Source organism: Dicentrarchus labrax, unplaced genomic scaffold, assembly GCF_905237075.1.
Source record: "Dicentrarchus labrax unplaced genomic scaffold, dlabrax2021, whole genome shotgun sequence".
Taxonomy (NCBI): domain Eukaryota; kingdom Metazoa; phylum Chordata; class Actinopteri; family Moronidae; genus Dicentrarchus; species Dicentrarchus labrax.
This window is the reverse complement of record NW_026136721.1, coordinates 10399740-10425927: the sequence shown is the minus strand read 5'-3', so window position 1 is coordinate 10425927 and position 26188 is coordinate 10399740. Positions and strand designations below refer to the sequence as shown.

General features: G+C 40.8%; 2 protein-coding genes across 4 annotated transcripts in view; both read left to right on the top strand.

Moving 5' to 3' along the window:
• Positions 1 to 12302, top strand: part of LOC127355295 (testis-expressed protein 2) — a 29715-nt gene extending 17413 nt beyond the window's left edge. For 2 of the 3 annotated variants that reach the window (XM_051386026.1, XM_051386024.1), the window contains exons 4-13: positions 1091 to 1291; positions 1527 to 1854; positions 2047 to 2330; positions 2494 to 2667; positions 3294 to 3393; positions 7648 to 7774; positions 8836 to 8949; positions 9259 to 9468; positions 9816 to 9936; positions 10244 to 12302. In XM_051386026.1, the coding sequence (XP_051241986.1) occupies positions 1091 to 1291; positions 1527 to 1854; positions 2047 to 2330; positions 2494 to 2667; positions 3294 to 3393; positions 7648 to 7774; positions 8836 to 8949; positions 9259 to 9468; positions 9816 to 9936; positions 10244 to 10393 (1809 nt within the window). In that variant the 3' untranslated portion in view covers positions 10394 to 12302. The remainder of the gene's footprint in view (positions 1 to 1090; positions 1292 to 1526; positions 1855 to 2046; positions 2331 to 2493; positions 2668 to 3293; positions 3394 to 7647; positions 7775 to 8835; positions 8950 to 9258; positions 9469 to 9815; positions 9937 to 10243) is intronic. The other variant, XM_051386027.1, reaches the window with a different exon arrangement.
• Positions 12303 to 12464: 162 nt separating this feature from the next.
• Positions 12465 to 26094, top strand: ccdc40 (coiled-coil domain containing 40). Its single transcript, XM_051384987.1, has 19 exons — positions 12465 to 12581; positions 13005 to 13117; positions 13474 to 13579; positions 15525 to 15655; positions 15911 to 15994; positions 16397 to 16616; positions 17914 to 18071; positions 18180 to 18302; positions 18765 to 18886; positions 19126 to 19369; positions 19493 to 19675; positions 20425 to 20670; positions 20794 to 21007; positions 21213 to 21382; positions 21461 to 21552; positions 21863 to 21983; positions 22756 to 22953; positions 23028 to 23186; positions 23621 to 26094. Exons 2-19 carry the CDS (start codon positions 13010 to 13012, stop codon positions 23855 to 23857), a joined length of 2916 nt encoding a protein of 971 aa, XP_051240947.1. The 5' UTR covers positions 12465 to 12581; positions 13005 to 13009; the 3' UTR covers positions 23858 to 26094.
• Positions 26095 to 26188: the final 94 nt, after the last annotated feature.

Below are 26188 nucleotides of genomic sequence, written 5' to 3'. Positions count from 1 at the left end.
CATTGAAGTAACAGCACAGCAAATAAAGTAGATGTGGATCCTGGGCAGAATTTAGCCAGAAGAACTTCAAAGTCAACTAGAGAAAGCAAATGACAACAACAAACAGTTTTTCTCCACTTGAAAGGACAGTGGTTGCTCTTTCATCAGTGTGAAGTTCGCAGAGACAGGTAACCTTTTCTATCACTGTAGAAACATGATGCATTATGACGACAACCTACTGTGAGTAAATATTTGCAGTGTCCTCATTTTCCAAGCAAAGTTTCAGGTAATTTAAGTTTTATTGTCCCGGAGACAATAAAAATAGCACCTGGGACACAAAAACACACACAAAATGAGCCATAGAAAGACCAGTTGCCAAATTGCTGACTTTCTGACTAGATTTAGAGACTTTTCAGACACTCACTCTTAGCGATTTTATTTCTAAAAAGTGACTAGCAACAAATTTAGCACTTACTCAGACAGTCAGAAAATATGCAACTCTAATTATATTTTATTGTAATTCATTCGGAGTGATCACAGTCCACGTGTCTTCTGCCAACAGCACTGGGGTCTCTCCCTCTCTTCTTGTGCCATGTGCAGGCAGTCAGTATAATAATAGTTCCCTCCCTATTTTTTTTTTACCTTTTTATTTTGAATATGAGATAAAGGCTAAATAATAATTATGTTCAAAGTGTGTGGTTATGAATTTAAATCTCTGTATACCAATCAGAAACAGGTTTGCATTTGCACTGCAGTTTATTGATCAAACAGCTGGAAATAAACAAGAACCTGTAACCAATGACTAAGAGAATAATGAAAACTGATTGTGGCCAAACACATAGGATGATTTCAGTTTTATTGTTCAGATTCAAGTGCAGGGAACAAGTAGCAGAACTTCTGTGGTGGACCAGAGTGACTCAACAAGATGATGCGAGTTACTGAAACAAAAACATTTGTTTTGAGCCCAGTTTTTTATTATCTTTTTATGTTTGTAGTTGTTTAAATGCATTTCTTTTCTCTTCAGATGCTGAAAAGTGGTTCATACAATGAAAACGGTTCTCTTTTATGATTTTATTTTTACATGAATGTAAAATGATTGTCTTCCTTCCAGAGCTGGATGAATGAGATATCAAACTATGACCCAGAGACATACCATGCCACCTTGACACAGTCTGTGTTCGTCCGGTTGGAGGGCTCCATCATTCGTATGTCTAAACCCAACCACAACATCGCCCGCCGTGCTACACACAATGAACCAAAACCCGATGTCACCTACATCAGTCAGAAGATCTATGACCTCACCAACAGCAAAGTACGTTAAGTTGTATTGTATATAAAACAAGTTTACAGACATGTAAGTCTATATAAGTCTTGTCAAAGGCTAGTTGATCAGAATATGTTATTCACCAAACAATGTAGTTTTTAACATAGATAATGACAGTATGGAAATTATCCTCTGTGTCTTCAAACAGTCTTTAAAAATGCATTAAATCTGTTGAAATCCAACTTTGTGTGACTCAGGTCTGTCTTCCATAATCCTCCCTCAGGTATATTTACTGCCTCAGAGCCTGGCCAGGAAGCGTATATGGAACAAAAAATACCCCATCTGCATTGAACTTGGAAAACAGGATGACTTCATGTCAAAGGCTGAGGGTGATAGGTGGGAGGCCAGTGAGATCGCCAACACAAGGGACAGAGGAGAGGGGACGGGAGGAGCACAGGAGCGAGGGTCATCTTCATCCAGTAAAGACCTGACCCTCTATCTGTTTGGAAGGACTGGGAGGGAGAAGGAGGAGTGGTTCCAGCGGTTTCTATCAGCTTCCAAGCTCAAGGCAGACTTGAAGAAAGCTTCAAGTGTTGCTGGAACTAAGAATGGTGAGATTCTTTTCTTCATTTGTTGTAATTTTTAAAGGCTAAAATTGTCTATTTTTTTCCTAAGAATTCATACACTGTATAGCTGGAGAAATGACACTTCCAATCTAAGGTTTTAGTCGTTAAGAGGCAGCTAAAACGGTGAGTCCAGTATCTAATTCGTCACCTTTTTCTGATGTTTACTGTGGCCCACAGCTCTGAGCTCTCACAGTCGCAGCAGCAGCCGTGGCAGTCTGGATGAGGCACTGGCATCACAGCCCAGGTTAAAGGACACCTCAGCCTCCTCAACAACAACAACAACAACAGCAGCAGCAGCATCATCAGCAGCAGCAGCAGCAGCAGGCAGTGCCAAAACCAAGCCACTGTTGGACTACAGTGTATACATGGCCTCCATACTGCCAAAACAGGTAGCAGTCAGCCCTTCAGCTGCCAGCCCTGCTCTCCTGAGTCCTCAGAGCAGCCCTGGGGCTGATAAAAAGGTAGCGCATACAATTACTATTACAAACAACAAGAAGCCGATATTGTGTCTTATCCTTGTAAGAGCTATAGAGGGGTAAAATCATTTGTATTGTGGGGGGTTAAACATTTTAGAATCCTGTGTGTCTCCTGATGTTAATGTTAACTTGCCTGCTACATCTTTAGCTTCAGAGCACCACTTCAGCTCAGGTGCAGCCCAGTGGGGAGGAGGAGGAAGAGGAGGAAAATGTTGCCTGGGTGAATGCAGCTCTCGGCCGGGTCTTCTGGGATTTCCTGGGTGAGCCTTACTGGGCTGAACTGGTCTCCAAGAAGATTCAGATGAAGCTCAGCAAGATACGGGTGAGTGGAGCAAGGCACCTAACAACCTTTCACTCTAAAAGTGGTTTAAAATTTGAACAGACAGAGAGAAAAACTTAAAGAAGGAGTCATGCTCACCTTCCTGCAGAAAACAAGATGTGATGAAGCGCGCACACACACACACACACACACAGATAACTCTCAAAATGTCATTTTATATCTGTGCTGCTCTTTAAAGGCCCCACAGTAGGTTAAGAAGCTGAGGGAGAAATTCAAAAACACCTAATCCTTCACTCCTATTTTGCATTATTGTATAATGTGTTTTGGTCTGTGAGACTGTAGGTAATGTTGTAGTCTCATTAGATGGTAGAAAAAGTGCACAGTTCAATCCACAGGGGACTGATTTGTAGAGACAGTTGATTATAAGGTGTGGTTGATGGCAGAGTGTGTCATCTATGTGTGTATGTGCATAAGTGTGCCTGTATTTATTTCATGGTTTCTGTGTCCTTTTTTCCAAAATTTTTTTCAAGCTGGCATTCTGTATACATTTGGAAATATATACGGTTGTGAACTACAGTTCCTTTTTCCAATTCGGTTATGTCATAATCTATAAATGAATAATTCATGTACAGTGTGCTCAGCTCAGTTGTATGCTTTTGTCTTTTCAGTTGCCTTACTTCATGAATGAGCTAACCCTGACAGAACTGGACATGGGCTCAGCCACTCCCAGAATCCTTGGGGCATCGAAACCCTCTGTTGACTACCAAGGCAAGAGAAAAATCTATTTCAAACACACATACACTCAGTGGTTTCTGTAAAGAGATACCAGCATGTCTGGCCTGTAATGCCAACTGTGTGGTACACTGAGCTCTGTGCACTGTATTCTGGAAAGTCTCCAGTCAGTGTCCCTATGTTTTGAAAGTTCAACACCCCTACACGGATCATCTGCCATTCAGTTAGCTATGTCCATATTAGAGATAAGAAAGATGAACAGGTGGTAATGCTAGCTAGTTATTTATCAAGATACATTTGCTCTAGAGTTTTGCATATTAAGTAGTTACAGTGTTAGGGTTTCACTTAGGAAATTGCTTAGTGGAGCTGCTAAGTTTTGCACCCTCGGAGTAGTGTCACATTTTCCAAATTTTGGCATCAACTTGGAGCAAAAGTATTGTTTTTTGTGACATCTGGAGTTCAAATTCATTAAATCCCCTGACTTTTGGGAAATGATTTGAACTTTTGGATATATTAGGACAAGTAGTGTAAAATGTCAAATGAGGTGAATGCTATTGGAATTCACTGCATATATACACATGTGGACAGAAGTGACATTTTGTCTCATGATCAGCCACTGCTCCCATTCCTTCTCTAGTCTTCTCACTGTGACTAATAAGATCTCAGTGCTGAGGCTGTGTCTAGATGACACTCTCAGAAAAAAAAAAAAGCAGCGATGGCGAAAGCAACACTGTCCAGACTGAGATGCTTACAATATTAACCATCATACATCCCTAAGAAACCAGTTAACATGCTGATAATTAAACAACACAGCAGTAAGGGTCAGTAAGGGCATCATCATCTCTGATTCACTGCTTGTGGTAAGACTTTCATGTGCTTGTAAATCACTATCAACTTCAACATTATGTAACTGCATTTTTATTTTCAAAATACAACAAATGGAGATGCATGTAATGCACAATGTACACAAAAAAACAAATAATACAGCAATAGCAAAGCCAAGAACCTGTGCTTTATTAGTGCCAATAAGTGAGCAACAGTTGAACTATAGCCAGTATTAACAAATGTCATAAGGAAGTCTAGTGTGCATCACACTGGAGTGTAACATACACTTACACCCACTAACCTAGTCAGGCAATGATGGCCTCGAGGTTAGAGAGACCTGCTTGTTACTTTTAGGCTCTTGGCTGGCTAAATAAAGTGCGACCTTTCCCTTCCTCTACTGCTGCTCCCAGCCTGTCTAACCAACAGGAACACTGCTCAGAGTTCATCAGGGTATGGTTGTTTACTTGTTAAGTGTTGCAAAAAGGCATGAATGCTTGATTAATATGAAGTAATCTCCTTCACCAAATGTACTATAGATGCTGGAAAACACTTCATTACCAAACGCTTTGTTTACAGAAGTGTAACAGAATTTGCTTGGTTAGTGCGCTCTTAGCTGAGTGGAATACAGTCAGGCCCTAAGCACTTTAGCAGGTCTTACGGTTATCTGTGGATCGGATAAATCGAGGCTTAGCTATGGGAGGTCTTAGCTTTGTGAGGGGCCGTATGTTTGCTTGCTGAAGTTGCAAAACTATGTTGGCTCTGTGTTCTACTTTTAATCAGACAGGGCTTTTTATGTGATTTTTTTAGAGGAATCCTTCTATGATCATTCATACATGCATCAACGTTGAGTCTTTCCCTCTGTATCACATTGCTTTTCTCATTCTCCCTCACATTCTGTGACAGAGCTGTCTCTTCATCTGTTTCACATGTACAGTCTCCAACTGTCTTCCTAGTTCTCTCTTCCTCTTGCATTCCCTTTCATTTCATCTTCCTCTTTGTGTCCTTACTCACTCTTTAGTCTCAGTATCTCTCTTCCTCCCTCCTGTGCTATGAGTCACTGCCTCGTTTTTATCACTGCTGCACTCACATAACCCTATAATCAGTGCAGGAATTGATTGCATCTCCAACTGAGATGGCAACGGCATTTATTGGAACAGTTCCAGGAAAAACGCACCCCGACAGCTACTCCAAACAAAATCAGTGTACGTAGGCCACTATTTTGGTGATAGTGTGTATAGATTGTCCGCTTTGCAATATGTTGCCAAATGTTTGATTTCTTTTCTGACAGATTACAGGTGAACTGATTCAGATCACCTATTGTAAATCTAAAACAGCGAGGTGCCTCATTTTTAAACCTATTTCTTGGAAGTGAAAGGAAGGAGGAAGCAGGAAATAGGTACATGCCCCAAAGACTTATTATCCACTTGGCTAAAGATAAATACAGGCTTTAACGGAGTCCTGTGCATGTTTCAGGATGTTTCATTCCTCTTTTCTGCTGTGTGTTTCCATGATTAATTGCCCTTTATCTTTAAGTGGTAGTTAGAAAACTTTGAATAGAAACGGTCAGTCAAGTTTTCCACTGGTGTTAGTAGCTGTATCCTCTAGGCATCTCAAGTTTTGCCTTTGCCTTGTCTCACCCCGCTCCTTCCTGGAACAAGCATGCTAAGTGCAATGGATCGATGAACGTGTGTGTGTGTGTGTGTGTCTCTGTCTCTGTGTGTGTCTCTGTCTCTGTGTGTGTGTCTCTGTGTGTGCCTAAGGTATTGTCTCTGCATGCTTGTACATATTTTTTTGCATACACTCCACTCCATCTCACACATGCTTCAGTCCATCAATGGATGCATACATGCAGTCGCCCTGTGTGACAGCAGTTCTTTGCAGTATGTGCGACACACACTCCTGACTCAGCGTGCGGCTTTACCACAATTAAGGAAGCACTGTCCTTGCTTGCACTAAGGCTCTTCTCTTTTTTTCTTCTCCCCAAACTAACAAACTTTAGTGCCCCGCATAAACCCCAACCCAGCCAGGCACAACCCCCCCCCCAACCCAGCCAGAAGGACAGGCGGGTAAAGCAAAGCCCACTGTACGTTTACCCTGTGTCTCTGTCTGACTCCTTAGCAGTTAGTTTTTACTTCAAACTCTCTGACTTTCTAATCTTCTGTTCTTCTTTTGGCTTTAAGTTTTTTCATTCCTCTCTCACTTTGTTTCTTTCGGACCCACTCTCACTATCTGATTGTGTTTTCTCTCTGGCACAGCAGGCTTATTGCATTATCACGTCATTTAGCACAACCAGCTGGTGTTCGGGCCTCAACAGAGCGGTGGGGAGCGAGCACCCAGTCTCAGTGCTGTTTGTCCTTGTGGGGTGTATTTTTTTCCTTCCTGTACCACATTTCTTCATCTTATCTGATTAACTTTCTTACTTTTTCCATCCATGCACCTGTGCCCTGTGTGCAGTTGTTAGTAAATCAATCTAAATAACTATGAGTACTGCGCGCTAAATCCACGCTTCATGTATTTGTACACACTTTATTTATTATTTATTTTTATGGTGCACATGCATCTTAGTTTCTGGCTTTCAGCTTTCTGTCATCTTTCCTGCATCATCCGTCGTTCTTTGCTGCCTCCTAGTGTTGTAAAGAGAAACCACACCCAATTTGTGGTTAGACGGCTCTTTGTACACTAGAACATGTGATCCTGTGTTGTAAAGGGAGAAAAAAAATAAAAAGAAAGTGTGCACGTTGCCCACCCCATGTAAGTAAGGCTTTCGATGGAGGCTTTTGAGGAGTCTGTATAATCCAGACTACAGCAGGTTTGGTAGAGCAGAGCTGAGGCAGAGAGGGAGAGCCCTGTTTATGCAGCCAGTCCCCCCCCTGCTGATATCAAACGGGGGCAAGGGGGGGGGGGAGATTGTGCGCCCTCCAACTGTTTCTCCTCTGTTCAAAGGACCTTGTGATCTCTCCTACTCTCTTTCCCCTCCCTTCCCTGAGTCTTTTTGCTTTCTCGTCTAAGGAGAGATCAAGAAAATAAAATCTGTTGGGGTCCCCTCTTCTGTGATGATTGGGCCAAAGAGCGGTGCCAAAGAAAGGGCACGATGGAGAGGGAAGAAGTGGGGAAACGGAGTGAGAGAAAGATAGAGATTTAATAGGCAGGGAGATGGACCGCGGCCTGCAGTGCTCTCTGTGTCGAGGAAATTGACCTTGAATCTCAAAGCCACCTTGATTCAACTCTGCCTCTTTCAACTATCGCTCGTAAATTGGGTTACGGTGATATTTAAGATGAGATAGTACAGTTTTGTCAAGCGGTACTGTGTCCTGGCTGTGCTTATTGTGTGTAGATTTAGTGACATGACAGGACCTATTTTATTGCATATGTAGCTCATATCCCCAAAATATTCCCCTTTGCAGTTTCACTTCTTTTATTTTCTCTCAGATCAACATTTCTTATAACCACCATGTCTCTCTGTAGGTCTGTGGTTTGACCTGGAGATTTCCTACAGTGGTTCCTTCCTGATGACCCTGGAAACCAAGATGAACCTCATCCGCCTGGGCAAGGAGGGAGAGAGCGTCCGCGTAGGGGAATTTGGCAAAGATGGGTGAGACAGTCAAACTCCCTCATACCTCACACACATTTTAAAAAATCCTCTACATGTTTCTGGTTTGCATTTGACACCTTTTCCTCCACTACTTGACACTTAAAAGTGCACATATCTCTGTCGGGTGTTGGGCTCTCACTCAGTGTTCTTTATCTTTGCTGTCTTTTATATATTCTCCTTTCTTTTCTCTGCTATTCCCTCTCCGCCCTCTGGATTCTACCTTTTATGCGGCTGGTAATCGGATGTATTTCTGCTCTTGGTGAGTGCTGCTTGACTTCCAACAATGATCTCTTGTGCTCCACTTTCATTCTCTTCTAGTTCCGTACGCCTATAGTTTTGGGGTTGTCTTGTTTAATGTTACCACCCAATGCTTCATCTCATTAAGTATTCATTCGTAGTGCCTTCATCAGTGTTTCTGGTTTACATGCCCCCAAATCCATTCTCAGAACTGAAGAGGAACAGAACATGTTCATACAGTATGATGCTGATACCAATACATCAGAGTATGTTATGTTACTGAATAGTACTGTGGCACTAAAATGATAATGATATCTGAAACACTGAATTCATAATGGCATTGACGAAGAAACTGTACCGATACCTGACCCGCTTAATATGGTCAGAGTCTGTACCAATTCACTGTATTAAATTAGTGATCCATGAAAATACAGTGTGCATGTAAAGTATGTACCTCTCAGGGCTAGATTGTTTCCAGTTAATGAGAAGTGAGCTAATGCCAGTCAACACAAGGAAAACACCTTAGATTCACTTTCACATCAGATAACAACATGTGAAAGTTCAAAACGGTAGAAACGCTGCAGAAGACAGACTGATCAGCAGTCTCGAAACAGTGATGTTTCCAGAGGTTCATCTTTTTTGCATGCACACTCATATCTCTCCTGCTGTTGCCATTCATCATTTGTGCGTTGTTTCGTTGGTAGATTACTGTAGAATTCAAGTGCAGTGAAACACAGCAGAACCTTGTACGTGTGTTAGTGCGTGTGCGTCCGTGTATGTTATTTTGTGCTCACCTTGATCCATCTGTGTTTATGTGTGTCCAGATACAGGCCACGGACTTACTGCCTGGCTGATAGTGATGAAGAGTCGTCCAGCGCAGGCTCATCAGATGAGGAAGACTCCTCAGAGCTCTCAAATGACTGCGCTGGAGCAGAGGGGTGAGAATGAGTTTATATATATATTCTCTGGGCTTAATGAATCAATTTCCATCATCACAAGATTATTTGCTTTTTTTTGTTTCCGGTAGTGAAGTACTTATTATTGTAATGAATACAGAAGACTTTACTGTATGCCAATAATATGATGGCAGACATGGCTAGGAATTCATAATTGAATCACTGCCCTGTTTGGATAACATAATCTATTTATTTGTCAGATAAAAATGATATCATGAGATTTCTTGTAACTACAGCTACACTAAATTTAGTATGTGACTTTAACCCTAATCCTCCTTGTATTGAATAAAGTTGGGCTGGAGGCCACAAACCCAGCAAGATCATGCGCTTTGTGGACAAGATCACCAAGTCCAAATACTTCCAGAAGGCCACAGAAACAGAGTTCATCAAAAAGAAGATGGAGGAAGTGTCTAACACACCCCTTCTGCTCACAGTGGAGGTACAAGAACTCCAGGGAACGCTGGCTGTCAACATACCCCCTCCACCCACAGACAGGATATGGTACGCGAAGGAAGCATTGTTTCTCTGCTATGTAATTTGTGGAATGCTGTGCAAAGTGACTTTCCATGTCTGTCAGAGTGACAAATGATCTCTTTTGTAAGTTGACTCTTAAGAAGCCAGTTTCCTGTCTTGTGTCAACATTTTCTTAGTTACAAGAGTAATTCACATGAAACATAACAAAATAAGGATATCTATATTCATTCTAGCCTGCAGCTGCATATAGCACTTTGTTCAATACATCACTGCCCCCTGCTGGTGGTGACCACAGTCTGTGTTGCCACAATGTGTCCATTTGTTAGGTAGTGTTGTAAGTAAATCATTGATTGTTTTGACCTTGTCTGTTGCAGGTATGGCTTTAGGACACCGCCTCACCTGGAACTGAAGGCACGACCTAAACTGGGTGAAAGAGAAGTCACTCTGGCTCACGTTACAGACTGGATAGAGAAAAAACTGGACCAGGAATTCCAGGTATTGATAAACACCACATTTTCTTTTTATTCATTTTAGTTTCTGTAATTCAGAGACAAAGTGCCCGGCCACACCAGAAAGTTCACCGAAGCTGTTTTTTGTTTTTGTTTGTTTTTAAAATGGATTGACAAACTACATGAGCCATAAACAAACTTGCATACTCTTTGCCGGGTTCCCATTGGCCTGGTGGCCTGCCAGACCTGTGCTTTTATAGGGGAAACACTATGTGATGTGTTAAAATGTGTCAAGAATACTAAAAAGTGATCGATCACTCACTGTCCATCCATAATTCTCTCTCATCTTTCAGAAAATCTTTGTAATGCCAAACATGGATGATGTGTGGCTGACTATCATGCATTCTGCCATGGACCCACGCACAGCCGGCGGACCCTTAGTCGGCCCCGCAGTGGACCCAGAGCCTTCCCAGCCAGAGAGGGACAGCACCAGCCCGCCATGAAGATTGTTTACAGTATTTCCTAGAGCTTATGAAGTCTCAAAGTGGGAACTGGAGCCAAAGTTGACAAGTCAGACACTACTGTAATACAAATACATTCCCAAAGTGGGTGGGTTTTTCACTTACCGTAGATGAGACGCTATGAATTTTAAAGGAACAAGGTAGAGTCAAACAAGGAAACACTAAAGACAAACTGTTGCTTGCTGCTCTGTTCAGTAGTATTTATCTTGCCAGAGAAAAAGGTGATCGTCTTTGAAGGATTTATATAAGGACCTATGGAATAGGGACTGATCTGTGAAGAGAGTCACGTTTGGCTCAAAATTGGGTTTAAGTTAATCAGGGGAATACAGGGGGGATACATAAGTACATAATGTCCGTTGATGTGAAAGCATTCACCAGATACCTTACAGCTTGCAGTTCCTTCCTGCTAAGGCTAGAGAGTGAGATAGAGCATGGTAGCCCCTTTATTATAGAAATACAGTAAGTAGAGATTTACAATATGATAGTATGTTGAAATTAGAAGTGTTTCATAGTGAATGAGTCGTGTGTGATGGAGAGTTGTCATTGCCATTGTGGAGTGACTAAATTGTAAACAGGTTAAAAGACAGTGTACTGGAAAAGCTCAGATACTTGATGTTAGGTTCATTTACTATATGAAACATTAAACCTTTAAGTGGCTTTATGTCAGCGGCTTTTGATCAGGTGTTAACAGTTAACAGTATTCATTTGTGCTGTGACCACACCATGAACACCTCCCTTCATTTGCCAAGACCTTTTTTTTTTTAAAATGCCAATGATGCCCTTATCCATGTCTGTATGGAAATAATGCTTATGAGCAGACATACATTATCTCTGTCATTCACTTTGTAAATGCCGCACTAATGACAAACACAATACGTGCAATGATAGAAACGCTATGTAGGTTATAGTATGACCTTGTATAGATATTATATAAAAGTGTATGTCTGATGAGAAGTACGTGGCCTCTAACACGTTTATTGAATGTATGTATGCATAGTATTTGGTTCCTGTTGTTATGTATGACAACAGTTGTCACCCCGTCACATTTTGACTGTGGTATGCAAATTATTGCACAAATACAAGTGAAAGTTTTCTTTTTGTTATCTCATGATAAACACTATCTCATGTTGATCTCATTTTCCAGATGTGTCATTCAATCCTTATGTTTATGGAGTGCCAGGTGGTGTGTTTATCTATACATCATTCATTAATGGTGTTAATGTTGATGACGATGATGAGTATTGTTGGAAGTGAATTTAAATGACCAACTTTGATATGTCGCAGTGCTTTAAAAAGACTCTAGTCGCCATACTGTATGTACACAATTGGATGAAGTTAAGGTACGTACTGTATAGTAGAGCATCTATTGCCAAGAATGTATAGCCTTATCTACAGGTTCCCTTTCTGAGAAATACATTTTTAACCATGTCATATTTCTAATGTTAACCAAAGTCCTTTGAATAGGCCTATTAGTGCCGGATCTTTCTTTCTGCACAAAGGTACACATCCTGTATTGATATAGCATTGTGAGGTAATATTTACAGTTGTGCTACAGTACCTGCATTAACATTGTTTACAGGAATTCTAAGCTTAGGATACTAAAGCACTGTAACACAAAATAGATTTTCTGTATGATTGTCTTTCCCTTTATGCGTTTATGTTAAGTATTTGTCTTTGAATGACTACATGAAGTGGGTTATGGTTGTATTTTTGTCTACTTCTTTGGAATAAACAGAATGAAATGAGATTTTTGAGGATATATGAAGATATGCCATGATTTGTATCTGTGAATTAATTACTTTTTAAAATTATAATGTAATTTTAAGGCCAAATTCAGTGATTGTGTGTATCTGCCTTATTTATAGAGCAAAATAAATCTCTGTCAATGAAAGCCTTTTTGTTTTTTGCTTCAAATTTTTTATTCAGAATAGACTTTTGTCACAGCAGCCATTTTGACATGAAATAGTAGGGTAATCCCAGTTGTTACCAATGATGATCATTACCCAATCCGTAGAAAATGAGGGCTCACATCAGACGGTCTGGCACGAAGAGCGCTGCACCTCCTCCAACGGAAGTTTACGGTTGCCTAGCAACGTCAGTGCGCTAGTTTGTCACTGACAGTACGGAGCTGAGTAATTACGGCTTTAGCTGAGTGTTGTCAAAATTAAAGGTAATTATTTATGATATTTTCTACAGTTACAAGCTGTATTTATTGTATTTGTTCAATAGCTAATGTTAGTTGTCTGCTATTGTAACTGTGCCTTTAGGTTTTCCTCAACCTCTGTCCGACCTCCATTAACGTTAACTGTTCGCTAATGCTTGTCCACGGCTAACAATTCAGCGCTAAGCTTCCGTTAGCTTGGCGTTAATGCTGTCTTTGCGAGTTTCGCGTATTTTGTACCGACCACATACGGAAAGTTAGTTTGCTACAGTGTTCAAATGGAAAAACTCCAAAATAACGTAGGTTAATAGAAGTGCAGTGTGTTTATGTAATTGTTACGTGGCTGTAACAGGTAGCTAGAGAAGAGAAAACTAACTCTACCTGTTAAAAAGTATGCTAAGTTAACATAAAACCACTGGTACTCCATCAAAGGTCCAATGCAGAGCGCTGAGGGTGAAGGAGGCGGGGAGGAGGGGAGGGAGGAAAGCTCCAGCCAAGAAGAGAGAGACGGCCATCTGCAGGATGGAAGTGACAGAGCGGCAGAGGTATGTTATATGAGAGAAGAAGAAGAAGAGTTAAGCAACGTTTTTGCTTTAGTGTGAAACTTCTTTATCTTTCACCAACACCTTATGGAGACATGCAAATGTTTATATTACCTTTTGTCCAGGTGCTTTGATGTTTCACTTGTAGTCTTTGCTGTTGGGTGCCCATAATACAGGTTAACAAGGGGTTTGAGCCTATTCTAGTACTGTTGCATACAGTGTTAGTCCTATGGGACAACAGTGCAAAGTTAATGCCAAAAAAAGTCTATAAAGTGGATATGTAATGTCTAACACAACACCATGACTAACGTTAAATCATAATCAGTATTAGTTATTCGTACTCTCTGTCTGTGTCCCAGTATGGCTCACTGGATCAGTCAGGACCAGAGCCTGATGAACCGACCCCCCAGCTTCCCCCGGACCACAGTGAAGGGGATGAATACTCCCCTGCAGCCACAAATTCAGGTCAGCCACACACTAACCCTGAGTAACACACTAACCCTAAAACTGAGTATTTTTTAATTAACTTTTTATTGATTCCATTCAGCATTGTCCCATGTCACACATATGTTTTCCATGTATATAGAGCATACAAATACTTCACACCAGGGATCAAAAAACATAACACAATAGACAAAAATTAACAATTAAAGTAGACTAGAAATTAGTAAATTTTTCACTTCGATCCACATTTTCATTCCCCTCTTGTAAAGACCTTTCTCACCTGGTGAAAGATAATGCCGAACACAATCTTATGAACATTGAACATTTAAAATGTGTAGCAAGAACCAAGGGGATCCATAAGATACATTGTTTTTACCAAATAAAGTCTGTTCTCAATGGTGTTACAAACTCAACCCAATTATTCCAGAAATTCTAAAATCTATCTGATTCTAGTCTAACTGAGAAAGTCAACTTTTCCATCATGTAAATGTTATGCATTACTTCGACCCGGTCCTCCATTTTAGGTACCTCCGTTTTCAGCCACTTCCTGGTGATGGCTTTTTTACCTGCCCCTAACATTATTCTGAATAAATATTTGTCCCCTGAATTTGTTATTCTCTGGTTCCCTTTTCCCTTTTCCCAAGTACAAAACAAAAAATGAAAATGGAAGTTCCAGTTTCAAAATTTTCTTCATGCATTTCTTTAATTCGAGCCAATAAGGTATAATAGAGGGGCATTCCCAAAAGATATGAAAATGATTGGCTTTACTTCCTCCACATAGTCTCCAACATCTTGTATCCTGAGATTTCTGTTGTGCTGGTGCAATAAAATATCTCACTATGTTCTGCCAACCATATTCTCTCCATGAGAGGGAGCATGTTGTCTTCCATTGTTGTTCATTGATCTCTTCCCATTCCTCCTTTGACAACACCCTTCCCACCTCCTTCTCCCACTTTTCTTTTATGTATGCTGTGTTAGGACCTTTTACATTTTCCACTTCTTTATATAATTTTGAGATTAATTTCTTGCCCAGATCTGATTCATACGCTAAAATAAATAATTTAATAATTCCAGACTCTACCTCATCTAAACTGGACATTTTTATAGTTTGCTCCATATAATACCTCATCTGTAAATATCTGTATAAATCCTGATTTTTTAAACCAAATTGATTCTTTAGGTCTTGAAAACTTTTAATTTTCTTCATCTTAAAGAGCTCCCAGAATATTGTTGGTCCCCTGCCCCATCTACTGAAGCTCCCATCTATTGTATTAGGTGTAAAATCTGAATCATGTGCAATCCACTGCAGTAACCTAATCTGCTCTGTAAGGCTATTCTTTGATATAATCTCAAACCAAATGTTAGCCAGCCATGGATTTAGCTCCTCATTTGTCATGTTTTCTCATTTTTTCTATCATTTATTATAGCCTGTATTGGAATAGTGGTTGATGTGTGGCCTTCAATGTCTTTCCATCTCGCCCTGAAGGCAGGATTACACAAGTTGCACATAGTTTTTAGTTGTGCTGCCTGATAATAGCTCTTAAGACAGGGCAGGGTTAGTCCCCCTTTAAAGCTCAGTACTATATCATTTATGATCCTGTGGAAATTAAATTGGTAGCACAGAAATCAGTTCAAACTACATACAATAAATATGGTAAAACAGGCCATTTAGGCTGGTTTGCTTAGGATCCCTTAGTTCAAAGGTCCATTACTACCATTTATTAGTTACAATACAGGAAACTTCATTGTCCTAGGAAAAAAAGGCTACTGTGCCTAAGATTACAGCACCTTCATCAACTTAAACTTTATGTAACAAAAAGAATAGCATGGCAACAAGAGCATAGGTCAGTATATGGAGAAAAACACAAATATATCCATCCAAAACACAGTCAAAGACAGACAAAACATGAACACACATTTGAATCTGTTGATTGGTTAAAGAATCTCTTTTATTTTCTGTTTTCAGTGCAAGAAAATGTTGCTCAGTTAATACCTCACCTCTCAAACCTTAACACATCAGAAGACATGGAGGATCAGGAGCCACTGCCGGAGGAGGAGGAGGAGGAGGAGGAGTTCATTGTTCTCGACTCTGAACATGTCTGTAGCTTCTCTTTCAATATTTATGCGATCAGTCTTAAATGAATAGATTTTGTCTGACTTCTCTTCAAAGAGAATAATGCTAGTGTGTTTATTAGGTGCATTGGTAACACTTACCTAAAGGCTCCAAGCTATGTTAATGCTGCACAGATGAATTTGCTTCTAGTCACAGACATGTGTAGTGAGTTCATAACTATTATACTACATATCTAGTCCATTGTCATGTCATTGATGCCATGTTTGATTTCTTGGCAGCCGCTGGTCAGAAGGCAGCAAGCTGCTCTGAACAGTCAGCTCAGCAAGCAGCTAGAGAGGATCAACATGGAACTGAAGGAAAAGGTAGGCTACTTTACTATCAGCAACAACAACAAATCTTTTTTTCTGCTTCTTTTTCCGTCTTTGCTCTGTTAATATTCACATAGACAGATATGCACATGCAGAAACAAACAACATGTGAGTAACCTCCCTAGCTTTGCATCTATAGGGTCTGAATATGTCCAGAAGATGGAGCTGTTGAGCTGTATAAAAATGTATTGTTCACCTCTGTGTTCTGATATTCTTCCCTTTGTTCATCATTTACATTTAATACCCAGCATAAAAATGATTTAAAGAAACATGATTAAGTCACCAAACATCTATACTGTAACCGTAACCAAAGTCGAACAGGGAGAGTTTTATATAATCCTAGACAGATGATTTGTTTTCTGAATCTTGTCTGTGCTCTCTCTCCCACTGCCCCAGCTCGCAATGGAGAAGGCAGATGCTAACCACATGCAGAACTTACATATTGAGATATTCGGGGTTCAAGAGCAGCTGGCCAGACTCCAGACCAAGCTGGAGGACCGTCAACATACCAAGGCGGAGGCTGAGGCCAAACGTCTGCAGGCACTGGATCAGCTGAAGGCAATGAAGAGCCAGTTTTCCAGTAATACCAACCAGGACAGAAAAGCCAAAGCCAATGGTGAGACTGACTTGTGTTTGGTGGTCTTGACTTTGTGCTGATCCAGGATCTTATTTCCTTCTGAGTTGCATATTTTACTTTAAACTGTAATTAACAAATCTAGGATTATTGAGTTAATCCATGATGATTCTCATTTTTGAAAATATGAGCAAAATATTAATGAAGTTAGGCTTGGTCTGTAATTTCTGTGCAGTCATATCCAGGCAAAGAAATAGACCCACTCAAGAGTATACAATATTATTGTTTGGAGTTTGAGTGAAAGTACTCAAAAGTAATACAGCTTTAGAAATGTTTTTGGAAGCCATGTGGATTGAAACACACAAGTCCAGATTTTGGTGCAACATATAATTGAACTAGCAATTACTAGTCTTTAATTAAGTAAGGTTTGAATGTTTGTTAAACCTAAATTTAAACTGATGTGAAACTTCATCCTTGTTACTACACAATAGGTTTTGTATTAAAAGCAGTTTGTTGTTTCCAGTGGATATACAGTACTGTTTTAGCAACAGCAAGACAGCCCCAGTGTCCACGTTTCCCAAAGACAGACTTGAGTCATGGTGTTAATGTAAACAGTTAACAGTTAATAGTTGGACTGGACCAGAAACACAGAGGCAGTCTACAAGAAGGGCCAAAGCCGCCTCTTCCAGAGGAGGCTGAGGTCCTTTAACATCTGCCGGACGATGCTGAGGATGTTCTATGAGTCTGTTGTGGCCAGTGTGATCTTCTTCGCTGTCACATGCTGGGGCACTGGGCTGAAGGTCGCAGACACCTACAGACTAAACAAACTGATCAGGAGGGCCCGTGATGTCGTGGGGGAGGAGCTGGACACCCTGACGACCGTGGCAGAGAGGAGGATGCTGTCCAGGCTTTAGTCTATCTTGGATAATGTCTCACACCCTCTCTACGACACACTGGCACAGCAGAGGAGCACCTTCAGCAGACTCCTCTCACCCAGATGCACCACAGAGCGCCACAGGAAATCATTCCTGCTTGTTGTCATCAAACTTTACAACACCTCCCTCAGAGAGTCAGACACCCCCTCTCTGTAATCTAACCTCAAACACGGACAACCATTTCTGCACTTTTTGGACATTTCAAACTGTACATTTTACCTTACATACATATATATATATATATATATATTTATATATATATGTTCTTATATATATATGTTCTTAATATATGTATATATGTAGTATGTATATCTGGAGTTGTAACGAAAGTAATTTCCCCCTGGGATTATTAAAGTATTTCTGATTCTGATTCTGATTTCTGATTCTCCTGTGTATCTTCATAGTGTCCCAGCTACAGGCGGAGATAGACAACCTGATGCTGCATCTCGTCTTCACGCAAGGAGTCAGTGACGATTTGCGCTCTAATGTCAAAGCCATGAAGAATGTCAAAAGCAAGGCGGGAGCGGAGAAAAACCAGGCCAAGGAGCAGAAATTGAAGCAGGTGGACAGGCTGAATCAAAAACATCAGATTGTTCGATGTTTGGCTGTATTAAATGTCGTCATTGATTAAATGTACTGTTGTTGATTGAAAATACTCCTGTGTCTTCAGGATTTGTATGTAGAGCGTCTAACAAAGGACATGGAGAGCCTGACGGAGCAAATAGCCATGTATGAAGTTCAGGCCAAGGCTCAAGCAGAGGAGACACAGGCAGCCAAAGCAGCTCTCTCTGAGGTAACTGTACTATGGCATAAGACTGTGTACCTGTACGTTGAAAGTGCTTTTTAATCACCAAGCAAGTACTATAAATTCACCTTATTGTTATGGCTAAGGTGTTAGGAAACAGTTGTCCATTTACACATCCAGTGGATACAAAGCAACATTAAGTCCAATATTCTCTCTCTTTTTAGCTCAGCTCCTGAGATAAATATCTAGCTCATTAGCTGCTAAATTCTGCACGTTTGTCATTACCTTTGTTTGCTGCTGGCCAGGTAGCGTTAGACTGACAGTCTAACAGGTCTTTTTTTACTGAAAAAGCAGGCTAGAAAACCAAAACAATTAGCTAAAGGATGCTAAAAGGGTTGATAATTGAACCAAATGCCTCTAATATACTTTGCATATTCTCTGAGTGCTGGTGAAGTATCTATACAGCGTCTATCCTAACACATGTCCTCTAATCTTTGTGTCTGTGTGCAGGCTGAGATGGAAATGGCATCTCTGGCAATGGCGCGTAAACAGCTGCTGCAGCAGTGGAGCGGTAGCCTAGTGGGAATGAGGAGACGAGATGAGGCCTTCAGCGCCATGCAGGAAGCTGTGTGGTGAGAATGAGGGCAAGGGAAGGCTGAATATTAATATGCTACTGATCCCCTCTAAATGTGCTAATGCATACCAAATGTACGTGTAGGTACCTGCCGGATGAACAGCATCTTGGTCTCTCTCTGCTGTGATGGATTGTTGGTTTCTTCTGCTTTTGAAAGCAGAAAGAGAAAATTTAATGAAATCATCATATGAAAATATGCACCTATTCATTCTTTACTGCTGTGCTTGTCTACCTCAGCGCTGTTGATCACCAGGTGATCTTGCTGGACAGAGAGATTGAAGGCTACAAGAAATCCACCGCTGAAGAGCAGGAGCAAAATGAGACACTAACTATGCAGCTGAACTGGTCCCAGATGGACTGTGCCACCTCCAAAAAGCTGATCAGTCAGAAGCAGGCTAAACAAGAGGCTCTGCAGGCCCACTACAGCACCTGCCTCCGTACTCTTAGGGAGACAGAGCGCACCCTCGCCAGGCTCACTAAGGTAGCCAGTTTTGACAGCTCTGCACCCAATGTTTCAGAGAGGTGTTCTGTTACAGTATCTTTCTGCCTTCTCTTTCCCTCTATAACCGCTCTACTTTCCAATTCTTTACCTTCATTGTTGTAGGAAACCAGCGCCCACCAGACTGAACTGAACGATCAGAGGAGGCAGCTGGAGAAAGAGAGTTCTGTGCGTCTGGAGTTGGAGGACCAGATCATGACCCACATGCAGCAGAAGCTCACCCACAACAAAGCTGTCAAGTACTCCCAAAGGCTCACCAGCAAGATAGCATCACTCAAGAAGGAGAAGGTAAAGTGTAGTAAAGAGTCCTTCCATATACATGTAAGTAATAGTTTTTTCAGTAACATTATCTATTATTTAATATACAGTATATTTTTAGACCCCCAGTTTCAAACTGGGCTTGTCTTATTTAAAGGAGTGCTCCAGAGATTTATTAATACACTTGCAACTTGCAAAAAAAAGTTTTATTTTTTATTTTTAAATTGAAAATTGAAGCCAAGATGTCCTGACTTTAGTCCCTAGTATGGGTCAAACATACAGAATCCTTTGTTTTTTCATACAATCATCTTTCAAAGTTTTTGCTTTTGTTTCATCTGTGAAAACATTATGAGAAAACAGTGTTGTTGTAATACTACCTAATTTCAACCACACAAGGCTGAAGTGCAACACTACCCCATGTTCTAAACAGGAATTAAAGCATTCTTGTTTTCTTTACGGTGAGTTTTAATTTCTCCATGCACTACATACACAAGTACACGTTGTGCAATATACAACTGTTTCACAGCCCGCTGGAGTACTCCTTAAGATGAGTAAACTGAACTTCATGTGTGAAAATCTGAGGATTGCCCTTTTAACACATAATTATGTAATGTGATTCAGTGGCAAAGATATAATGTGCTGGAGTTAGAACACAAAAACAGCACATGTATAATATGCTAAGGATAAAAATACATAAAGATATTGCGTTTTTGTCCTGCTCATCGCCTCTCTCTCTCTCTCTCTCTCTCTCTCTCTCTCTCTCTCTCTCTCCTCTTTAGGTTTCTCAGTTGTGGCAGCTGGAGAACTGTGTAGTGGTGGTGGGACTGGAGAGCAGCAAGCTCAGCCAACATCTGGACAGCCTGGCCCACACCCAGGAGGCCCTAGACAAGGAGATCGAAAAGTACAACAACTTGCTGACATCCAACCAGGCTAAGATTTCTTCCTTTGTTATGCAAATCAGGCAGAATCAGTCCACCATCAGCAGCTATACCAAAAAAATCAGTGAAATTGCAGCCAGCACTGGGGTAAGAGATTCTGGAGAGGCAGTAATGCGTGGTTGTCTGTCTGTCCATATACATTTATTAGACGATCTTTACGATCGGATATAAAAATAAAAACATGCTGCCTTTGTGTGCTTCCATTCCCAGCATGAGGACCTGAGTCCTCTAGATATCAAGATAGAGACATTGATGGCTAAGATTGAGGAGCTGGCAGCGAATATCCACAGTGACCTGAAGCTCTGGGTGAAACGACAAGAGACTCTAGTAGGACTGACCCAGGAGATAGAGGCCAACAGCAAGGACATGCTCAAACTGCAAACAGAGTACACTGTCATGCAGCAGAAGAAAATACGCTTGGAGAGTATGTAACACAGTTCTAAAGAAGCACACATATGCATAAATAGGTACACAGGTCACTTGTCAGTAAGTTATAAGCAGGTTACCAGTGATCATGAGCTAAACAGCAAGTCTGAGAATGTTATTATTATTATTTGTGACATTTTAAGTGTTTAACAACATCAGCACTCCCAGATGAGCTACCATTAAACCAACTCCGACCCCACCAGGTCAGATTGAAGTGGAGCACCGTGAGGAGAGGGAGCTGGAGAAGAATGCAAAGATGCTGAAAGGAGACCTGCTGAAGCTCAACACCCTGCTGAGCAAGAACGGACAGCTCAGCCTGGCACTGGAGCAGGAGAACACACTGATGGAGACAGACTTCATTCACAGACTCAAGGCACAGCACAATTCTTTAGTTGAACTTTTAGCAGTTTTAATAGTGAATTGGTTATTAAACAAGATATCATGTGTTTAGGAAGCAGAGTGGGAGTCTATTGAGATGCAGATGAAGCACGAGAAGACCCAGGAGGAAAAAGAGAGACTCCTCAACACTCTGGTGGAGGCTGAGTCAGTCACATATTCATTTTATGCTTGTTCCATATGAATTTATATTTCTTAAAAGAATCTGATTCACTGATAACTTATTTAAAACATTCCTACTTTTATGAATCTTTGCTGGATTTATACAAACTATTTATGGTGGTGTATAGTAACCTCCTGGGTGTTTGAGATATTTAATATACTAATTTAATATCAAGGTTTCTTTTTCTAATACATAATTTTCCCTGTAAGAGCTCATACCTCATACATTGGGTACTAGTTTTTACATGTGTCCTTTGTTGTGTGTGTGTGTTTCATCTGTGTGAGTGGCCAACAGGCGACAGATCATGCTGTGGGAGAAGAAGATCCAGCTTGTAAAAGAAACTCGTTCAGCTGTCGACTCCGAGGTGGGCCAGGGAGAAATGAAGATGATGAAGGCTGAAATACACCGCATGGAGGTAAACACACCGCATGCAACAGGATCATACTTTATTAGACAATAAACGGTAATCTTGAGTTTTCATCCAGCTGTTTGCCTTTTGTATGTGCACTTGTGTATGTACACTGAGCCAGTAAACATTGAAGAGCATGTGGTGAATACAGAGTACACCACTAACACCATTCTGAACAGACTTGAGGAGCCAGTTCCACAACATTAGAACACTTTAAATCACAGTATATATATATATATATATGGGGTTTCTATCCTTTTTTGCAATGTGAAACATTATAAAATATATGGTGTTTGCAGACTCACCAACAGATCTTGACTTGAAAAAAAGGCTATTTTCTTTATCTCCTTTACTTCCAAAAAGCTCTCAAAATCTATTCATCTTTGCTAGTTAGTTACACTAATGATGACCTACTTAAGAAGAAATCTTATGGATGGGATCAGTCTCCTCTTGTTGGGGTTATGTATGGAGTGAGGAGTCACTGAGTGTTATTACCTCAATAAAATAAGAAAGTTATGCAATTAGAATTCACCTTTTTATGTGAATCATATGCTAGTATCTTTGTAATAGTCCATTTTAAAAAAAGACTATGATAGTTTGTGGTTTGGGTGAAGCAAACATTTAGAGCAAGCAAAAATATATGTCTGGGCCTGTAAAGTCATTTTAAAAGGTAAGTCAATAAAGCACCATGCCCTAGTAATGGTTTGCATGCTTGTATTTATGTTTTTATCAATTATTTAATATGTGTGCACTCCATTCAAAACGTGTGTCTGTGCAGGTGCGACTCAACCAGCTGATGAAGCAGCAGGAGCAGCTTCTGAGGGAGAGTGAAGCAACAGTGGCGAGGAGGGAGACCATCGTCCTGCGCAGGGAAGCCATGATCCACAGCTCCCACAGCTCCCACAAACAGACCACAAAGGGCGAGCTGAGCCGCATCATACAGGGCCTGCAGCGCAAGATCCAGGACACACACAAGGTAGGAGGTCCTGCTTCTGTATGTGTCTAAAGTACGTTGAACAATTATCTTATACGCAATATGTATGTCTTCAGCATGTGGTAGAGTGTGAGCAAGTGATCAGGGAGCTACAGGAGAGCCAGGTGAGTCTAAGCGACGGGCTTGCGCAGCAGAAGCAGCAGCTGATAGAACTCTGCAGCACCAGCTACACCCTTGACCCCGATTTTGTAAATCTCCAGGACACCAAAGACAGGGTGAGAAGCACATGTGTACTGCATTACAGCACATTAATACCATGTAAATATACTGCAAATCTGCTGTAAAATGTTGTGTGTTGCCAGTAGATATTTGTATACTATGCTGGTTTTTACCTGCTGTGTGTGTGTCTGACTCTTCACTGTCTTGTGATGTAATACAAGTGCACCCTCTTCATTGTTTAAGCTACCAAAGTAATACATTGGAACTGGTTTGCGTCAATCAAGTCTCCATTCAGGTCATGTAAACAGGGGATTGCATTACTGACTTAAGCATCACAGTTTCCACACACAGAAACCACTCCCACACACGAACAATACCAGAAATAAGTACTCATTGTTTTTCCACCTTCTGTGCTCAGTGTTGTACCATTTCTAACAAGTGAAAGCACAAAACTTATCCACTCTCATTCTTTATCCTTCCCTCCTTCTAGAACTTATCCCACCTAGTGACTCTACAGAACCGGACCAAGAAGCTGCAGGGGGTGCATGAGGGCAGCTACAAAGCCTCGTCCACCAGCGAATCTGTCGACGCCGCTCTGCAGAGCCAGAAGGAGCGTGTGCACGCTGCCAGCAGCATCTTGCACCGCGTGTGTGAGGAGTTCCCCCAGCACCAGGGGGCGCTCCGCAGGCTGTCGCTAGCACTGGCAGCACACACACAGGCCCTGTAGCCCAAGTCCTGAGAGTGAGGGGAAGATAGACATGGCAGTGAGTACAGGAGAGGGAGTGCAGAGGATGGAAAGGGAGTAAAAATGAGGCAAAGATTAGAAGGAAAGATTAGCTAAGTGATGACCTGAGAAGAGTGAGAGGTGATTTGTTTTAATGTTTGCATTCTTCTTATGCTTGGAATGTAATAAAATAAAGATTTATTAAACAGTAATACAAATAACTGAATCCTTCATAGCGTTTGGCTTTTTCAGTCCAGTTGCCAGTATGGGAGCTTTTAAACAATGAAAGGTTAGTAAATACAATAGGAGTTGCTAGTGACATTGTGTCAACCATTAATGCAGCAATGACATAAAATCTAACTGGATACCTGAAACCATTCAGTACAATCATGCATCGAGCTCATACACCTGTTATGTGTTTAGTTACTGAAACAAGGCGAAACAGCCGCACATTTAAGCTCTTTATATCCTGTGTTAGGTCATTATGCTCATATTTCATAGATGCTTAATTCTCTTCACCGCCTCATGCGTTTTTAATAACTATTTCAACAGTGTTTAGTGACATCCATCGCATAACTTACTTATTTTCCCTTTGTCTACTTTTTGCATCATCTTAATTTTAGGTAAAGGTCCTCATTTAGATTAATTTATGTGCACAAAACATTCACAACAACAACACAACAACTGGAAATGCAGTCTTGTTTTAGAAAACAAATCCCTTTTTACATGAAATATACAAACCGCACCTGGTTGTCTAAATAAAGAATAAATAAAAAGAAATAGTGTTAAGTGAATGTAACTGGCCTCCACCAACAACAATATACAAAAAGGAATGTGTGGAGCTACTGTGCTGCTCTGCACTGTGTCAAGGCTCCATTACATTTATTACTGTCACGTGCCGCGGCGCAGGGCTCTTGCGTTCATTGTTATTGTTGGGTCAACTCCGCCATTTGCAGTGAATTGTAGCAAACATGTTCAGCTGGGGTAGTTCTGTTTTAGGACATCTTGTGGATCTCGAACATACAGTAGCTTTAGCTGAGTAGGTAGGCAATATTACTGTATTTAATTATCGGGGAGCAATTAAAGCTGGAATCTGAAATATGTTTTAATTATTACAGTAATATAGTGTTCATTCATCTGTGTGGGAGTGCATAATAAAACAAAGCACCTGCCATCACCATAGGTGGAGATGTTACTCACATACATAGTTAAGCCTGTTCACAGTAGCAGCACTGTGGCAATGCGTTTCACTCCATGTCTGCATTCAAATCAACAACATATGGCACGTGTCCAATATCTGGCGGCTTTAAAGAGCTGACCCAAGTAGCTGCAGGCTGTCCTTGATGGCAGCACATCTGCTGTAGGCTATGCAGCAGCGACATGATGTGATTTAAACACTTACAAATCTAAAGCTCCTGCATGGGTGGCCACTGAGCCTCGTGCAATGCTGTGGAACTGGCTCCTCAGATTGCGTGTTCTCTCTCACTGTTTGGACTTTCCACAGCACGCCGGGGGCACCCTGCAGACTGTCGCTAGAACTAGCAGCATGCATGCATAGGCCCTGGAGCAAGCAGTGAATACAAAGAACCCAGTCTTCTCTTACTCAAACTCCTTCTCACACTCCTCTGGCCTTAATATCTATCCTAGATCTAAACTCTGAAACACCAAACCCATATAGATATCTTTAATGTACTCTTTAAATTGCACCTTAAGCATTGGTCTCCCATCAATAGTTTCATACATCATTATAGATAGCTTGCACTTCCTTAAAGTTTTAAAGAAAGTGAAGATAGATTTTTCATCATTTCAATATATGCTAATTTGAAACTAGCGTATATTTTGTAATACAAATATTGAGTTGTTAGCCTGTGCTGTTTTATCTGTCAACTTCTTTATCATCTGAGACCTGTTTAGTGAAATAATTATGCCAAACCAACTCCCAATCATGTGAACTGCTTGTTGGATACAGACCAGGTCCAGCCCAGAGCAGGGTTCGGTCGTGATTATTGGATTAATACCATCATTAGAAAGTCCTTTCCCAGTAACCTGCAGGGTTATGACACTTGTGCAGTGTGTGCATGCTTTTAGTCTGACCTAATTATGTGACCATAAAGTGTAAATAATACAACTTTGAAAGAAGAAATATAACACTCTTTCTCTTATTAAATTTAGAGTTCGTAAACAATAACATATGCCTTTGCTCAGTTGAATACAATAAATAGATGCTGCTGTATATCTGACATTACTGTGTCAATTCACTGACTTTATGATTATTCTTTGCTTGTATTACTGTTACAGTACTTAATACATTATTTTGTTCTGGCTACAATGGCT